The 20,286-nt window shown below is 38.4% G+C and overlaps 1 protein-coding gene across 2 annotated transcripts in view; it reads right to left on the reverse strand.

The window, feature by feature from the left end:
- Positions 1–20,286, reverse strand: part of LOC124613123 (mitogen-activated protein kinase kinase kinase 13) — a 388,238-nt gene that overhangs the window by 4,373 nt on the left and 363,579 nt on the right. For both annotated transcript variants that reach the window (XM_047141738.1, XM_047141739.1), the window contains exons 5-10: positions 19,848–20,006; positions 18,306–18,573; positions 17,953–18,221; positions 16,665–16,818; positions 9,212–9,388; positions 7,768–8,255 (exon numbers count right to left, since the gene is read on the reverse strand). In XM_047141738.1, coding sequence (XP_046997694.1) covers positions 7,768–8,255; positions 9,212–9,388; positions 16,665–16,818; positions 17,953–18,221; positions 18,306–18,573; positions 19,848–20,006 — 1,515 coding nt within the window. The remainder of the gene's footprint in view (positions 1–7,767; positions 8,256–9,211; positions 9,389–16,664; positions 16,819–17,952; positions 18,222–18,305; positions 18,574–19,847; positions 20,007–20,286) is intronic.

Consider the following 20,286-nt stretch of genomic DNA (forward strand, 5'->3'; position numbering starts at 1 on the left):
CCCATTGTATCTGTCACAGAATTTGATTCATTCTGTTTGTCTCTGAGTGTTGAATCAATTTGTTGTTGTAATTTCTCAGTTTTCTGTTGATTACACAATATGTGGCTATTCCATTAAAAGTAATCTGATGTAAATAATTTTTGTGAGCTTCCTACCTCTCCCTCCCTAGTGGCCTTGTCTTCTGTAAACACTGAAAAATCCAATGGGTGCGACAAATTCAATTTCTCAATGTGATATCAAATATTGTAATTAATTCTGTTCACAACTTTCACATTTTTATTGACTGGATTACTCAACCTGACAACAGCCACTGTGTAATGGTTCTTCTCAGCACTCCAGTGTTCAAATTGACAAGACACAGAGTGCAGTTGTGTACTAATAATTGACAGACCTTTTATTTACATATCTTCACCAGTTTAACAGAAAATAAATATGGATAATATCTGATAAAGTTGATCCACAAGCAGCTTAAGAACTGTTTAAAGTGAGAGCAACAGAGTGCTTCATACTTCTTTTTAAAAACATTAAATCACATCAAAACAGTGTCAATCCTTTTAGTGAAGTGAACTGTCTGCAGTATTTTTCTTACTTAAATTGTGCTGCATTTCAGCATAACCTTTCTTCTGGATTTGAATATGTGATGACAGTTTTATCATTTAATGGCACCAGAAAACAATTGTTAGGCTGCTCTCAGCATATACTATTCACAGTTTAGTTTGGAATCCAAACAGTGGGCAAACAAAACTATGTTTAACAACCAACTTAGACAACTAGGGAACTCGTTGAAATATCAAGAAAGAAAATATGACGGCTTGGCTACAAACTTGAAAACTCGCAAACATCTTAATGACTAATTTCTTACTAACTACTGTGGTTAAGAAAAAGAGGAGGAACGTGAAGATGTCACTGATTCTAATTGGAATAGGTACTGCAAGAGATCTGCATTGATTGCTGGATCAACTAACTTAAAAGTATGGACCCAAAAGAAAAACAGTAGTTGATTTGAGAAAGAAATGGATCAGTAAGACTGATTAAGACCTATGTTACAAGGACAACAGGTCACAAGTGAGGATAATTTTTCAGACTGTCATGGAGACCACTCATTTTGAGCAAAAGATGCTATTTAGTAAGGACCATGAATTCTGTATCAGATATAAGCAACCTATTGTTGTTGAATCAAAAAGAATCAATCATAATGTTCAAATGTACAGACTCTCTCTCTCTCTCTCTCTCTCTCTCTCTCTCTCTCTCTCTCTCTCTCCCCCCCCCCCCCCCCCCCCCTCCCCCGACAAACTGCCTGTTTGTTTCTCTCTCAGAGTCTTCGGCCGACGTTTGTGCCATGACTTTTCTGACATTTCACCAGCATGATTGGCTGGAATTCTCAAAGCTTCACCCTCCATTGCTGGCGATGGACTGGAGCCGAGCTCGCAGCCCCAGACTATAAGTACCTGATGCGCCAAGATCCAAGGCTACTCCTCGGTCATTTCTGATGTGGTCCTCCTCTTGCTACCAGCAACAGTTGTTTGCTGCAGCACAGGAATCCAGGAGTCTTTTACCTTCATGCTTTCTTATTTTTTCTTGAAGCTATTCACATGTTTGTGTATATCTATAGCTTCTCTACACAAGCAGATGTGATATATCTTCTCTAGCCAGAACTTCTGCGTTGGCAAATTTTACACAGCGCATGCTCTGCCATGGCCAATTTCTCTACTTCAATGTTGCTTATGTCTGTGATCCTGATGTTGATTGATTGTCCAGTCATTCCAACAAACTTTTCCACATGTGCATGGTATGCAATATATTCCCAACATTGAAAATGGGTCCCTTTTCTCCTTTGCCAATCTGAGACACACTTTGATCTTCTTTATTGGTTTGTAAACAGACTTTAACTGTGTTTGCAATATATATGGCTGATTCTGTCCATCACTCTGGGAATGTATAGCGGAAAGACCATGCCCAACATTTCTTTTTCCGACGTGTCACTTCACTGAGCATTTGACTCTGTTGTATTTCTAATGTAATTTGTGGAGTACCCATTGCACCTCAGAATACTTTGCAGATGTTGCATTCTGCATCTGAGATGCTGTGAGTCACATATTCATCTTGCTCGCTTTATGAGTGTATTAATCATGTCTCTTTTTTAGCTCAGGTGATGATATGACAATTTGTGCAGCTATCGATTCATGTGTATAAGTTTTCAATACAGTGTTGCAGGTTTTCACCATCTCTTGTGATCAGCACATGTAGAAATGTTACTCCTTTGTCCTTTTCTACTTCCATGGTAAATCTTATGTTGGCATGGAGGCTGTTGAAATGTCTTAGAAGTCACTGAGCTGCTCCTCTCCATGTCTCCACACAGCAAAAGTATCATTTGCACATCTGTACCTTACCTTAAGTTTCAAGATGCCAAGTCCAGTGCCTGTGCTTCGAAATGTTCCATGAAAAAGTTGGCCACCATTGGACTAAGAGGACTACCCATGGCGACACCTTCCAGCTGTTCATAGAAGTTGTCATTCCCGTGACACAGCTTGTGGTGAGACATGCATGAAACAGCTTGGTGATGTTTTGTGGGGAAAATGGAACTGATATGCTCCAGAGAGTCATTGACTGGCACTTTCATAAACAAAGAAACAATATCAAAGTTGATGAGGATGTAGTTTGGTGCAAGTTCTAGTTTCTTCAGCTCCTCAATGAAATGACATGAGTCCTTTATGTATGTGTCAGTCTCCCCACATGCAGCTGAAGCAGAGAAGCTAGGCTTTCAAGAGTCTTAACACTAACAAGAGTATACTGGTACTGACCACTGATAAGGGTAATGCAACCACCATAATGGAGACCAAAGATGAAGAGCAGAAGATCTGGGACCTATTAGAACCGACGGTGTACTGAAAACAAAGCACACACCCGATGCATCACACGGAATATGAATTAGTTAATCAAGGCGTCTTCTCTGCTGGCAGATATACAGATGAACCTGTGCAACACAGAAGCCATACCACTCGGCTGTATGGATTACCAATGATCAATAAGAATAATGTTCTACTAGGTCTGATAGCACTCCTGGCTCACCGACAAGTAAACTGGCAAAACACTTGGCCTCTCTGCTCCAGCTGCACATGGGGAAGACTGATACACACGTAAAAGACTAAGCACATTTCACTGAGAAGCAAAACACCACCAACCTCTTTCATGCATCACTCACCATGAGTTAATGTACGTGAAATGGTAACTTCTATGAACAGCCAGAAGAGGTCACCTTGGGTAGTCCTCTTAGTCCAATGGTGACCAATGTCTTCATGGAAAATTTTGAGGCAAAGGTACTGGACTTGGCACCTTGTAAACCTAAGGTGTTGTACAGATATGCGATGATACCTTCACTGTGTGGAGCTATGGTGAGGAACAGCTAGGTGACTTTCTAAGACACCTGAACAGCCTCCACGCCAACATAAAATTCACCATGGAAATAGAAAAGGACAAAGAACTACTATTTCTACATGTGCTGGTCACAAGGGATGGTAAAAACCTAGGACACGATGTGTATCAAAAACTTACACACACAGATCAATATCTGCACGAATTGTCAAATCACCAGTTGAGCCAGAAAAAGAGGCATGATTAATACATTCATAAAGTGAGCGAGATGAATGTTTGAGCTACAGCACCTCAGATGTGAAATGAAACACCTGCAGAGTGTTCTAAGGAGCAATGGGTACTCCATAAGTTATATGAGAAGTATGACAGAGTCAAACACTCGGCGAAGTGAAACATTGGAAAAAGAAATGTCGGGTACAGCTTTTCTGCCATACATTTGCAGAGTGATGGACAGAATCAGCTGTATATTGCACAAACACAGCATAAAGACAAAGAAGATCAAAGTTGGGTCTCAGATCAGCAAAGGAGAAGAGGAACTCACTTGCAATGCCAGGCATATACTGCATACCATGCACATGCGGAAAAGTTTCTGTTGGAATGAGGAAAATACACAAACATGAGAAAAGCTTCAAAAAGAATTAAGAAAGTATCAAGGTAAACTGATCCTGGATTCCCGTGCTGCAGCGAATGACTGTTGCAGGTATCAAGAGGACAACTGCACTGGAAATGACCATTGAGTAGCCCTTGGACATTGGTGCACCAGGTACATATAGTCTGCAGCTATGAGCCTGGCTCCAATCCACCGCCAGCAATGGAGTGTAAAGCTTTGACAATTCCAACCACTCATGCTGGCAAAACATCATAAATATCGTCAAATGTTGGCCAAAGAGCCCGAGACAGAAGTCAACAGGCAGTTTGTCAACAAGTGTTCGCGAAAGTCCTAACAATTTCTCTCTCTCTCTCTCTCTCTCTCTCTCTCTCTCTCTCTCTCTCTCTCTCTCTCACACACACACACACACACACACTCACTCACACACTCCTTCCCCCTCCCCCCCTGCCCCCTCCACCTCCATTCTCCTCTTCTTCTTCTTCTTCACAATAAAAGACATCAGATTGTTTCAGTAAAATTGTGAAATTATTCCAAATTCATGAAGATTAAAGAAAATGAATTTTCATCCAGTGATATATGGGGTCTCAGAGGTTGAAAGGGTGGCAAATAAGGAGTGGAGGATATTGGAGACATAAAATAATGCCAATAATTAGAAAACAATTTCATTCATTCCACAGAACAGCAACATAGCCACAAAAAGTGTCAACATCAGTTTTACTTTGTATGTAAAATTGATTTTACTAAATTAACAGATATTTCAGAGTTCTCAATACTGCTTGTGGTGCTCCAATATGGTCTGATGAAGTAAGGGACCTTATACATCATGTGTTGACTGTATGGATATTTTTAGCCAGTCTGCCAAAGTTTTCATGCATCAGCTTGTTTCGACTATATGGTTAAAATGTAATAGTGTAGATGAAATAATTCTAAACAGTGAAGAAAACTTTTCTAAAATAACACATTTAATTAATTAGTTGATTGATCGAGACTCCTATGGTTTGTTTCGTATTCAGTTTTAAATGTAAGCCTATTTATTAGCAGTATAATTTTGCTCTGACAACTGCTTCACCAGGCAATGGTGAGTCACTGAAATGCGGGTGTAACCTGACAACTTTCACACTGAATTACATACAGGTCCAATAAAACTACTTTTATATACATATGACAAAACTCTTATTAATATAATCTGTAATTTTTGCTATTGTTCCTGTTTATCAACTGAAACCAACACACATTTTTTGAAATGCAACAAATTATGTTGGTAAATAGTAAGAGACAAATGTAAAAATAAAAGCAAACTACTCTCTGGTCAGCACTTATAGTCTGATTTAAACTAGTTATCACTAGGCAGGTAGCACGCTGCGTGGTTCCCACCACCAATATACCAATGGAAGTCTGGCACTATTGGCTCCGACTGTGTTGCAACTTCTGCTGCACTGCACTACCCAAGCCTGAAGCATTGTGCCAGCCAGTCCCCACTAAGTCATCATAGTGAGAGGTTTGGGCAACTTTCAGCTTCACATGCCTTACAATGTATAATGAAAGCAGGCAAAAGAGGGACAGACCTTGGCTGCGCATTCCTAGGAAACTTTCAACAAATGTGATTATACTCAGCCATTTGTGTGATCCACGCGGGAGTATTTTGTGAGAGAGACAGATGCAGGAGCACCTCTACTTCCTTTGGATAAAGTGGTGGAGAGAAATGCAGCCGCTCTACAAAGTAGAGAACAATTAGTGATAAGAATCTGCAAGAAGAAATTTGTGAAAGAAGAATCAGGTGAGTCATCTAAACTGGAGACAGCTGGGAAGATTAGGCAATTCGAGAGGAGGGCCACAAATCTTGACTCTTTTTTAGGAAGATGGATTCTTCATCAGATATATTTGTATTATTCAAGGAAGGATTATCTGACACTCAAAAAGCTGTATGTTCTCTTTGAACCAGTGGATAGGGTAGTGAACTTTCCTTGTTACAAGTCATGAAAAGTTACAATTCCACTATAAATACATTTGTGGTTGCAAATTATTAATGGAACACCAAGATATTGCAGTCTAGCGATGCTGCTTTCTTAGAGAATTAGTAGGGACAAATTTTGATGATCTCATTTAGCTTGATGAAATGTGGGTGACTGCAAGACACAGTTTGCAAGAAACCAGGGCAGATGATACCATCAGCAGTAGAATGGCAGCACCAATCAGTAAAGGCAAAAAATTAATTGTAGCACATGCTGGAATTTCAAAAGGTTTCATTGTCTGTTGTTAATCCCTTCAAACAAGATCTCTGAATGGCATGAAGAGATGAAGTACAATACTTTTGTAAAATGGTTTGAAGACATTGTAGTTCAAAACTTAATGAAAACCTTTATAACCGTGATGGATAATGCTCCATATCATTCTGTTATACAAAGCAAGGTGCCCAAAAAGGCAACAAAGGAAAACAACATTGCTTGCTGATTAGAGAAACGTAAGATAGAGCTTGACAGCAGCTTGACACATGCATAATTATTAGAACACACGTCAAAGAATCCAGTTTACACTGTGGATGAAATGGCAAAAAAATGTGGACATAAAGTGCTCAGACTGCCTCCCTACTGTTGCCACTTCAACACTACAGAACTGGTTTGGGCATGGGTTAAATGTCATATTGTTGGAGAAAATAAAAACATTTATGTTGACAGAAGTGGAATGGATTTAGAAGGAGGCAGTTGAAAAAAGTGACACCAGAAGATTGGCAAAAGGTAGTGGTTCATATGAAAGGAGTGATACAGGAAGCATGGAAGAATGAAGCTGTGTTACAACAGTGTGTCAACGATTTGATATCTGTCACTAGGAGCAGTGATATCGATGGTACCACTGACTCTGCATTGAGCAATGTCTTCCTATTGCCTCATTAGCACAAGTACATAGTGTTAGTGTACTTTAATGAACTTCTTACTCCCATTAAATCTAGTGTGTGTGACTTTATTCAATCAATTTCTCTTTCTTGTTGTTAGACTAACGAATACTGTTCAGCCACTACCCATCATCTTCTTATTGTAATTTAGACTCAATTATTTCATTTTGTGTAGAAATCAAGACATTATTTCATGTGTATAGTAGTTTTTGAGATTTGCAATGATAAGAAGGAAACTTTTCCAGATGTGAAAATTTCTCTTGTTTCAATAATCAACATAACACCAGCCCTAATTAAAATTAAGAAAATATTTTTGTCGCGTATAGACATACCACTGAGAGCAATACTATCAGTAAATTTCAGAATTTTTGTTATTTCTGTACAAGATAGGAACTTAAGACTTCATATTTATTATGAGTTAAATACCAATGCAACTGCATAAAAATGCTGTTTTCAGAAGCATGTGTATAGGAAACACAATGCAGTATGAAAATTTTAAAAGATTCATTGCTGAGCGAGACATTTTAGTAGTAAACAAAAGAAACAGTATTGCTGTAAGAGCATTAGTTTTTGAGCTACGACATGGTAAGCCGGACACTGGGAAAATTTAATATGTTTCAGAAAAGTCTGTGCAACTCTTTCCCTATAATTACAATTAAGAATAGATTTTTGACTTGCTGAGAGACACTACAGAGGCCTACATTGTATGTGAATTAGAGATTTTTAATTTGATCTTTTCACATTTTGCTCAAAAGCAATTTTCTATTGCTGCAGAGAGCAATGCACTGTGGTGGCTGCCTGCAGACTGTATTGGACAAAACAATGCTGCAGCTTTGGAGTTTAAACATTAAGTGACAACTAGTTTAAATCAGACTTTAAGCATCAGTGAACTCACCTCCGTCGCCGCAGGCTGTAGTTGTAACCATCCAGGGTGTCTCCTTCCTCTTCTGACCAGCTCTGGTCCTGAGAGTCCAGTGTTTCTGAGCTATACTGCCTCCCTACTAACACACTCTCAGAGTTCCCATTAGTGGGGGATGGCACACGGTTTCGACTGACAATTTCACTCACTTTGCGGTCAAGTGTATCTAGGTGGTCATCGTCACTGCAGGTAGTCAAACGAATGTTGCTGTTAGGCTCTGGGCTTGAACAAGGTTGCCTACAGCTATTTCCATTGAGACTTTCTGCACCCGGAGAAGGGCAACGCTCTTCTGTAGAATCCAAGGCGGGAAGTCTTAACTCCGAGTTCTTCGGCATCTCTGTCATCGTTGCCATTTTTCGATTAGCCAGACATGCACTAGGACTCGTTTCTGTCTCACTGACATCCATGAGTATATCAGTCTGTGTTTCACTGTCAACCAGCCGATGCTCAGTTTGCGACCCCAACTATAACAGAAGAAATATTTAATAATTTAAAATTCCTCACACAATTCAGTTCATTTACAAATTACAATATGATCCCAAAATTTGTTTTTATTTATGAAAATTTATGACATCATGAGAAATTAAAATCTTATGTGGTTCTAATGGGGCTCTAAAATAACAAAATTTTTATGTATCAAAGAAGAACAAGATAGAAATGCTGGCGAATCAGTAGCTGAAATGGTGAATACTGCCAAAATACAAACGTAAAAATAAAAGTTTTGACGTTAATCTATGTTTTAAGAGCATTTAGTTCACTCCCTGGAGACGAGAGAGGGAGGATGTGGGGAAGATCAAAAAGGAAAGGCAAGTCACTCACATTTACAATGAGACAGAACCATCTTTAGTGAGGACAAAGCAATGCTAAACCTTCTGCCTAATGAAGCTAAGTAGTGGCCAGTAATTTTGTTCTGTGTGAAATAATTATTCACATTCTCTATCATAATTTTATACAAAACATTATTGAATCTCATATTCACATACAAGTCAATAGCCATGTAAATAAATATATCTGCTGGTAAAAAAAAAATACAACTTCATATTCTGGTGTTGGCCATTCTCACCTTTCCAGGTGCTTGGTCACTTTTTTCACAGGTTCTATTGCTAAAAGAACTAACTTTCCATAGTTCATTTTCCACTATCTCAGTCACTAATTACATGTTTCAATCGGCTGCTATAAGGCACCACTTTCAAATCTCATCAGCTTGGGTGAACGAGGAAGTATATAACTGTGTCTTACATAAAACGCACATTACTTCTCTAAATATGATTATATGAACTAATAAGCCACTCTACACTTAAAATCTGATGCTACGCTTTACTATTTCACAACATTGTCTGTTGGCACACTGCTTTGTGCCATCATCTCAAAAGGGTATGAGAAAGCTAATTCATCCAACATAACAGTAAGACAAACATACCTTCCTCTCATGTCCTGGACTACTCCTGGCAAGAGCTGAACTGCTGCCACTTCCAGACCCAACTCTCCTATGCCTGTACCTCCTCTGTCGTACTTGCTTATCACCGGGACTTCCGCAGCTCACAATCGATTTTGCTTGTGATACTCCTTTCACCACCAGAGTTGCCATGACAGGGTTCTGTCAGAAAAAAAACATACAAATGTCAATGACACAGGCACATTGCTGAGAATACTCCTCACACTAGTGTCACAGTCGCATGACTATTTAAGTGAAATTATAAGCCCTGGATGAAGCAGTCTGTGGAATGTGTTAATGCAGATCTTGGAAAATCATTCAAGAGGGAAGAAAATTCACACATGGGTGTAGCTAATGTGTCATCCCTCACTCAATTACATGTACATAGTACTTTTCATATATGAATGGTTCTTGTAAGAGGATACTTGCACAACTAAAAACTAGAACCATCCGGTTTAACCAAGGTAGTGTCCATCTTATCCTAGTGATTTCTGCTTTTTTAGGAAACATTCACCTGGAAGACAGGGCTACCAAATAAATGTAGTTACAGTTGAAACAGCTACCAGTACAATAAGAAATTGCAGCTTGGACAAAGACAAGGACATTAAAGAAAATGCATTTAGTGTCTTCTATCAAAGTATAGAAGCCTTACAAATGAAAAAGATTAACTTGCCATATCAATTCAACAAAATGAAAAGGTCAATGGAATTTCAGCAGACTACTTGTTTCACTTATCATAACATCACATCGAAATCACCAAAACTGAACAGAATCATCTTGAGGGATACAAGCCAATGTCATATTCCTGTTGAGTCAATAAAAAGAAAGGACAGTGGCTCTGTATACAAAAACTGCAGTTAACACCAGACCCTTCAGGTTAACAGATATGTTGAACAGCTTTCTGAATGCTGTACCACAATGGTGGACCACAAAATATATAATCTGTAGTACTGACAGTTTAGATACCACCTGCAGGGGTATTTTACACTCCAAAAACAAACTAAAAACAGTTTTAGTAAGGTTATGAAGACTGATCTGGAAAATCCTTGTTTGTGACGACCTTCAAACTAATGTTTTGCCAGATAGTACCACCTCGGATCACATAGAGTTGTCAATTTTACTTTCCACAGTTAAGCTGCCTACAGGGATTAAAACACACAGTGCAACAGCTGTTGATAATTTCTTTTTACACTGAAAAACCTGCAATAATTTAGCTGTAAAACCAATAGTCAATGGTTTATCTGACAATGATGGTCAAATGCTAGCAATAAAATTTACTGATCTGTTAGGCACAGATTGTAAATTGTATCACAGAATCATAGACAGTCTCTCACTCGGAATGTTTAGAGAAAAGTTATGGGACGAAAACCAGGGAGAAATTTATAAATCAGAGCGTGTTAGATGAAAATTTAACTGGCAAAATTAAACAGAAGCAAGGATAGTGGGTGCATAACTGCTGGGATTAAAGTGTCTTCCGCTAAGAAGAGAGAGAGAGAGCTCTGCATAATACAGAAAACAAGCAGTAGACAAGATATGAAACTCCGTTACTGCCAGTACAGCCGAAACCTCCACTCTGTCATAAAAAAAGGGAAACTCATATACTATGCTTTAGAATGAAATGTTCCACAAGAAGCAATTATTCAGAACATCATTAAATAAGAAACTAACAAAACTACTAACTCCACTGAAATTGAGCCCCCAGAAAAGAGCTCTGGTGGAAACAGAAACACTTTCAAATTACTGGTCACTAAATTCAATGATTACTCCCTCACAGGGCTGCAGGCAGTGCACCCAGAACATACAACCAAATATGTATTCACTAGATTTTCTTGTGCAGACACTGCATGCACCTTTGACAGACATTAGTTTCAAAACTACAATATCTAAGAAGATGGCAGAATTCATAAGGTCACTAAAAAGTTCTAATTCTAATGGCTACGATCGTGTTTCTAGCAGAATATTAGAATCTTGTGCTAACTTTATAGTATTGCCCTTAAGCTATCTTTCTAATCAATCAACGACTCAATGCACATTTCTTGACAGACTTAAATGCGCTGTTGCAACAGCCATCTAAAAGCTGGAGATAAGAAAACCAGTGTTTGATAAAGTAGCCCACCATAAAACAATGCATTATTTAACAGAACTTGTTAACTACCTATCAGTTTGGCTTTTTTAGGGGATTCTCCACCCAGAAACCAACATGAGACCTCACAAACTGATGTGCTGGCAGGGTTAAACAAGATTGTGTGGATTACAGAATTCTACATAGCAAACTAAAGTGTCATGATATTAAACGCATCTGTCTTGCATGGACAGAATGTTATCTCTGTAACAGAAAGCACAGGTTCCCACTAACAGACTGTACCTTAGGCACAAAAAAAACTCAGCCTTATCAGACACCATTCAGATGATAGCTGAAGACACCTGCATGTGGTTCACAGCTATGAGTTAACGTCTTAATCTGAGAAATACTCAGACTATGCAACTTCAAACCAGCAATAATGATCTGTTAGCATGAGAAGTAGACATTAATAGTCACATGCTCAATGCGAACCACTGTAAAAAATTCTTTGGCATCCCTCTGCATAAGTAGTTAAAATGGAATCCACAGTAGGAATCTAATCAGAATTCAGTTCAGTGTATTATGCCATTTTTTTTTGTCCTCTGGAATTGTCTTCTGGGGCAGTGAGGCTTAAGTAAATGAATGTGTGTGTGTGTGTGTGTGTGTGTGTGTGTGTGTGTGTGTGTGTGTGTGTGTGTGTGCGCGCGCGCGCGCGCACACGCGCGCGTGTGCAGCAGAAGTGAGCAGTAAGAATGTTGTGTAAAGTAGGCAACTGTAAATCCTGTAAAGACCTTTTTAAGACTTGGAATTTTTACAACTACTTCCTGACACATGTCCCCCTTAATGGTTTTTGTTGTTAATAATAAAAATCAGTTTCAACTGAAATGTGATGTATACAGTAATAATACAAGACACACAATAATTTTCATGTAGACTTTGCTACCTCGTCCTGGATTCAGAATTGACTTACGTCCTCTGATATTAAGATATTCAGCGAATTCCTGTGTAACATAACGCACAAAACTGAGATCCCTACCAATTCAAAAGGAAATTAAGATCATACCTTATTAGTCACTCTTTCTACAAATTATGTGAATATTTAGATTCTGGGACTGAAGGATTCTGTTAGCTACATGGCAAGTACCAATGTTTGTAAAAAGGCTGCATGACAAGTAATAATTTACTATATAAATAAGTGTAGCAGTAGTGTAGGAAAAGAAAGCTTGCTACTTATTGTACAGATACGTTAATCTGCAGACAAGCACAATTAAAAGACACACAAAGCTTTTGGCCACAGCCTTCATCAGCAAAAGAGAAACACACAGCATTCATACAGACAAGCATGCACACATCACGCACACGTAACCACTAACTGTGGCAGCTTGGTCCTAAGACACTGGAGTTGGCAGCCATGTGTGCGTAAGATGTGCTTGCTTGTGTGTATGAATGGTGTGTGTTTCTCTTTTACTGATGAAGGCTGTAGCTGAAAGCTTTGTGTAAATGTCTTAATTGTGCTTGTCTGCAACTTAACATGTCATCTTTATGGTAAGCAGCAATCTATCTTTTCCTACGTGGTTGATATTCCTACCTGGAGTTTCCATTGTTTGATATAGCAGTTGTGTCTTTGACTAGTGATCAAAATGTCCTAAGTCCTGGTTCAAACCTAGCCACTGCTTAAATTTTGAATTAAAAAAATCATCACCAATGGCAGCTGAGGACTTCTAGTATAAGAATTCACCCTCATTCTACCAAAGGTCTTGTAAAAGAGGGCACAGGACCGGACTGAGGTTCATGGCATTCTCTTACCTTGGGATGGGAAACTGTGTTTAAAAGTTGGAAGAAACACCAAATATCAACAGTGTGAGGATACAGAAGGCAATGGAAACCAATGCATTGAAGATATGATATGTGGCCTGTATTTCAAGAAGTATCATGATGATCTCTCCATTGGCAAAAGATTCCAGACTAGTCCCCCAATCAGATCCCCATGAGGGAGTGCCAGTGGGGAGGTGACCATGAGAAGAAGATGGAATAATCAATGAAAGAGTAACATTCTAGAAGTTGGAGTGTGAAATGTTACAAGTCTGAATATGGTAGGGAAAGTAGAAAATCTGCAAAGGGAAATGCAAAGGCTCATTCTAGGCATAGTGGAGGTCAGTGAAGTAAAATGGGAGGAAGATACGGATTTCTAGTCAGACAAATATAGGACAATATCAACAGCAGCAGAAGATGGTATAGTAGGATTTGTTCGAAATAGGGAGGTAGGACAGAAAGTGTGTTACTGCGAACATTTCAGTGACAGGGTTATTCCCATCAAATTCAACAGCACACCATCGGCAACAGCACTAGTTCAGTTATATATGCTGACTTCGCAAACAGAAGGTGAGAGACAGAAAAGAGTACGAGGATACTGAACAATATTAATAATCATGGGTGACTGGAAAGAGGTTGTAACGTAAGGGAAGGGGAGGGAAGGGAAAGAAAAAGGGGTTATGGAAGAATATGTGCTTCGTAGTGTGGCAATGCACAAACACATTTTTGTGCTTGCCACAGCCAATAGGCTAGGACTGCAGCAGATGACACGTCAGCCGGCGCACACAGCATCACAGAGTGCTTGTAGCAATGAACACTTTTAACAAGCCTGGGTGTTTCCAGAAAAGCCCCATGTGGCAGGAAACATTCTTCTCGACTGCACTTCCCATCGAGACACCAGGAAATAAGCACAGCTGATGTGTCTGCATGCATTTTGCTGTGAATTAAAGTTTGTTAGGATATGCCATAAGATATTTAACAGCTTGCCACGTGTTTAGTTAGGTTCAAGTGAAAAGACGATCTAGTGGGTGAGTCAGGTTTGAAATGCATAGCAGCATTGTGGCACACTGCGTTGCCTCTGGAGAGCTGACGATAGACAACAAAGAGGCACTGAGTAATTGCAAACAGTTGTTGAGGCCTGCTAGGAACTAGATGATTTACATTCATGCAGTATCTGATTAACGGAGTCCATTAAGCTGCTGTGGCGGTATTAAATACACAGCAGTTCTTTTATATGTTTGGTGAAGAGCCAAAATGGCTCCACACGCATGCACCAATGTGAATAAATGTTACCCCTCACTTAACTTGCTAGTTTTAATGTTAGGAACTTGTATATCTGTAGACATAACGTAATTGTAGAGCCATTATTGTGAATGCTATCCACTGAACACTGCTAGTGTGTGCGAACATTTGTAGAGCTGAGGGGTGGCCACAACAGGAGGGTCCTGTTCAAGACTATCTTAAATTCAAGGTTAAATTAGGTACATCAATGGTGTGATCAAAAGTCACCTGATATTACCAGGCATTATTAGGAAGTGCTGTCTACACAAGTGATCTAGATTATCATTAGCAGTTTGTGTGTTTCTTAGTGTTAGACTTAGAGTTTAACCTCACTAGTAGTGGAATAAACATACAAATTTAAAATTTCATATCAGTGCACCGGTTTTTGCATCCTATATAAAATCATCTATTTGTTTGTTTATTGTTTAGCATAGAGTGTAAATGCTCACACCTATCTGATAACTGTAATTTGCTTATTGTTTTCTCTTCTTGACCGAATGAAAAATGTTACTTGCAATGCGTGTTCAGTATCTTATGTTGCTACATCCTGAGCAGTTCCACCTCATCCTTTCCCATGGCACATTTAGATAGATCACAGTAGTTCTTTGCAACCACAGTATGGGCCCACAGTAGAATGAACTGGTAAAAGGCTAAATGAACTTGGCAAAAATTTCAGTTACTAACAGTGAATACTGTGTCTAAGACTCACAATAGGGGAAGTATATTTGAGAGAAGATTGGGAAGATTCCAGCTGGATTATATCGTGGCTGACACAGATACAAAATTCAGATATTGGATTGTAAGGCAAACCCAAGAGCAGCTAAGGACTAAGATCACAAGTTAGTAACAATAAAGAGCAAACTAAAATTTTAGACAATCATCCAGAAGAACTAATGTGGAATACAGAAGTAGTGAGGAACAATGAGATGCATTTAAAATTCTCTAAGGAAGTGGATACTGTGATATGGAATACTACAGTACAGTTCAGCTGAAGAGGTGTGGACATCTCAAAGATTAATCACAGATGCTGGAAACAAACACAGATACATGCAAGGTAACTGTGAAGAAACCTCGGGTAACAGAAGAAATACTTCAATTTATTGATGAAAGAAGGAAATACAAAAATGATGATGATGAGGTCCCATTCTCCGAGGAGCGTAGGGGACAATGCGGGAGACCTGCACCGCTGTACTAGGCAAGGTCCTAGTGGAGGTGGTTAAAGATCAGGAATATTTAGGAATACAGAAATACAAGTCACCTAGTAATGAAATAAGTAGGAAATGTAGGAAAACAAGGGAAAATAGCTGCAGAAAAAATGTGAAGAATCGAAAAAGAAATGATGGCTAGAAGGACTGATTCAGCATACAGAGAAGCTAGAACAACCATGAATGAAATTAAAAGGAAGAATGGAAACATTAAGAGTGCAATAGGAATTCGACAGTGAAACACAGAGGAGAGAGTGAATAGGTGGAAAGAGTACATTGAAACTCTTAAAGGCAGAGACATTGCCTCATGACATGATAGAAGAAGAAACTGGAATTGATATGAAAGAGATAGGGGATCCAGTATTAAGAGTCAGAATGTAAAAGAGCTTTGGAAGACATGAGATCAAATGAGGCAGAAGGTATAGATAACATTCTATTGGTATTTCTAAGAACATTGGGAGAAGTTGCAAACAAACTACTATTTAAGATGGTTCATAGAATCTACGAGACTGGCAACACACCAGACTTTCAAATAAATATCATCTACAAAATTCTGAAGATAATGAGTACATATAAGCGCAACAAATAACACACAATCAGCTAACACTTAATGCACACACACTGCTAACAAGAATGATATACAGAAGAATGGAAAACAGCCAAGGATCTGTTACAGTATGATCAGTTGGGCTTTCGGAAAGATGAAAGCACCAGAGTCAGCTGTGACATTGCACTTGCTAATGGAAGCAAGATTGAAGAAAGGTCAAAAAATGTTGACAGAGTGAGAAATATTTAGCAGTGTTATGAACTTGCGTAAATTTCAATATTTTCAACTGAAGAAAAGATGCACTGATTTGTCACAGTATTTCTATTAAAATTATTTATTTATTTCCATTAAAATTACACCTAATATCAGCTGGTATACATAATACTTCTCCATATCTTTTTCCCCTTAGCCACAAAAAAGTAAATTACAAGAATCAGCTTTTAATAAATTAAGGTCTAAATGCTTGGATTGAAAACAAAATATGTAAAGTGTCAGGTCACTGCATCAAGATAGCTTATAGAAGCTACTTACACCCTCAGCCCAGTTCCTAGGAGATTCAGGGCTTGTTGTTTGCTGTTCTGGCGAAGTTGGGGTTGTAGACATACTGCAAAGAGGATTTCGTCTCTTTGTACTTTGCTTTTGATTTTTCATACCTGCTTGCATTACATTTACATATTTCTCACGCCTGTAAAGATAAAATATTCAGTTAGTGAAAACTTGGTCATTTGTCCAATATATGGCATCAACATGACATTAAATTGCCTTTAGCAGCTTTATCTACTTTAACTTTTTGAATATGTACTTTCAAAGCACAGTGTTTCAAAAGAAAAATTACTTCATACACACCAACTTAATAGGAATGCATTACTGAAGTTCCAACATGACATTGCCATATTTCTTATTCCATTAAAAAGACTAATTCTTAAATCTACTGTCAGACATACCACATCTTTCTCTTGTTGGTGGCATACATCATCTGAGGTGGCATTTAGAACTTTTATTGAGTTGTCTGTACTATTGCATTCACTAATTATCAAGATTTGCTTGTTCCAACTTAGATGTAGTTTTTTCGGGTTATACCATTTTATGATAATTTCAGACATAATGGCAACAATTGAGAATGAAAGCAGCAACAAACAAGGAAAGAGGTAAAACCGAAAGACTGTTGGCTTCTGGCCAATCTTGCTTTCCACATACAAGTCATTCAGTGGAGAATGAAGGCGTGTATTCAGTGACATTGCAAATTACTATACAAACAGTAATACAATACTAAATGCTCGGCGAGGGGGGGGGGGCTGTTTTCAGGTGTTAATAAGATAAAGAAAAATTGATTGAATGAATTAAATGCAAATATGTAAGTAACTGAAAAAAACTGTATGAGAAGAATAAGACTTTCATAACAAGATGTTCATGTCTAAACACCTTAAGGAAACTACTGGTATCAGGTGCAGGACAGAGGCAGACATTCAACAGTATCTACCATTTTATTGAATTTGATAACCTATTTCACTCCAAAAGCTACGATAAATTTGATGTCATAGCCTTTCTTTCCATGAAACACACTGTGGAACTTTGTGAGACAAAAAACTGGTGAAGCAACATGGCACTCAACTTTAAGAGTAAAAATAGCTTTCCATACCAACATGAGCTTTAAAAAGAAACTAATATAATAAAAAAAGGGAATATAATGCTGTAAGAAACTATATGCATATCTGCCTTTGTGATGTTATCTGCACTGACAGTGTGGCTCCATTCTTCACCTTCCCAACAAAACTACTCTCTTTCCATCCAAATTATAAGTGCATCAAGAAGAGCTTACTTTCGCAGTTGTTGCTCCCACTGTTCCAACTGCTTTGTCTTAGCACGCAATTGTTTCTTTTGTTCTGCCACTTGGAGAAACTGTGCATGTACTTCAAGATAAATATCGTTAACTCTATCCAGCTTCCGTTCATAGTGTTCTCTGATATCCTGTGCATGCCTCAGCTCTTCATTTCTCCTTTTTACAAGATCTTCCTCACACCTGGGCAACCGTGATCCACTAGACTGCAGCTGCAACATCTTGCTACGCACTTCTTCTTTCCAAGTTGCCTGTAAATACAAAATAAATTATGGAAATGATTTCATTACATTCAAGACACTTCTCTAATTATGAAACAGCAATTTAATACAAACCTGGGTTTTAAGATATTTCTCCGGAGTCGTGCAAAGCACTTCAACAGCTGCAATGTCAAGGTGCATCAGAATATGTTTGAATGATGGCCTGTTGCGGGGCTTGTCACTCCAGCACTGCTTGATGAGGAGGCGGAAGCCATCCGGGCAGGTACTTGGTATTGGCAATTGTAAGGAATGGTTCCCCACTCCAAACATAATTGCTGATGAGTCTACATCTTTGTAGGGCACCTCACAGGTCAGCAGTTCCCACAGCACAACACCATAAGACCTTATAAATTTCAGAAAATTTCCTGAGTTACCAACAATAAAGACATCAGACTAACTGGTCTTGTATAGCAGTAATAATATATTAAAATTACAGGATACAGTCTTTCTTAAAGTCTTTTCTACAAGTGGTTATGATAATACAAGAAGTGTACTGCCAATTATTTAGGAACCTTTTATCTTTAAAAGTCTAGTGTTACTGTGACTAAATGCAGAAATGGCTAACATTCACTTTAACTACTATTTAAATGTGTGTGTAATGTACCAATACTGATTAATATACAATCTTAAATATAGCTAAAAATGATATGAAAATAGATGGCCTATTTTCTAGTTTCGTTTTTTCATCAGTCCCACATACTGCAATTTGTCATCATATCTTTCATATACAAAAGAAAGTAATTGCTTTATTTCAATACAGATATTGTATACAAGCAGTAATTTCAACTGAAGAGTGTTATCTGATTACCAGATGTCAAAACAAGGGCAATGGAGCAAGCCTGATAAACATACAGATTGAAGATCTTGTTTGCTAGATGAAGGATACAAACAGGGAAAACAAAGGGTAAGATGCAGTTACTAGGAGGATAGAAAAGTAGTCACAAAGCATCATGTCATGGGCACAAGGTGCAGGAAAGGATCTGGAAATTTATTTTAAGAAGCTTTGTAAATATTCGAAGGTGGTCATGATTTACCACCAAGAGCTGCTGGTAAAGTTCCTTTATTGAGCAAACAGTTTCTGTCCATGCACCATCATCAGGTTCATAAAACATTTACATCATACTAGGCAATATACAATGGCACCAAATGATAAAATCCCTGTATTCATCACTGTTGTCAACTAGTAGTATAAATTACATCACCAATCATAAAAGTGTGGCAAACACTGCACTCACTCATGTTACACAAATAGTCCATCTTAAAGTGAGTGCACTGTCTGGCACATTTCTATGACTGGCAATGTAGTTTGTATTACTATTTGGCAACAGTGATCAATTCATGGATTTTATTATTTGATGCCATTGTATATTACCTAGTATGATGATGTAAATGTTTTACCTGATAATGGTCCATGGACCAAACCAGGTTGTTCAATAAAGAAACTTTATCAACAACTCTTGCATCTCTTGTTGGTAAATCACACTGTTCTTCATACTGCTTGTTGATCACAGAATGAGAAAGAGAGAGAGAGAGAGAGAGAGAGAGAGAGAGAGATTGGGGGGAGGGGGGGTGAGAGGTGTGTGTAAAGGTGTAATTTAGCAGTGTAATATTACTCACCAAATATCTACTTTCTCAGAGCAGGGTTCATTTCGTATAATTTCTGGAGCCATCCAGGCTACAGTACCAGCAAATGTCATTTTTGTGCTATTTTCATTCCATTCACGGCTTGTTCCAAAGTCACTTATCTTCACTATTTCTCCTCTTCCAATCAAAACGCTAAAAATGAAGAAATATTCATTATAAACTCTAAGTAAGTATCCATTTTTCAGTGGAACACAGCTAATTTTCTTGAATTGCTAAACAGTTGTGTCATCATAATAACTTGGTTTTCATGCTAACTTGGAAGATATGACACTGGACTCGCATTTGGGAACACAACTGTTCAGATTCGTGTCCGGTCATCTAGTTTTCGATTTTCCATGATTTCTCTAAAATGCTCCAGGCAAATGCAGGGATGGTTCCTCTGAAAGGGCTGGCTTGATTTACTTCCCCATCC

Source organism: Schistocerca americana, chromosome 4 (genome assembly GCF_021461395.2).
Source record: "Schistocerca americana isolate TAMUIC-IGC-003095 chromosome 4, iqSchAmer2.1, whole genome shotgun sequence".
Taxonomy (NCBI): domain Eukaryota; kingdom Metazoa; phylum Arthropoda; class Insecta; order Orthoptera; family Acrididae; genus Schistocerca; species Schistocerca americana.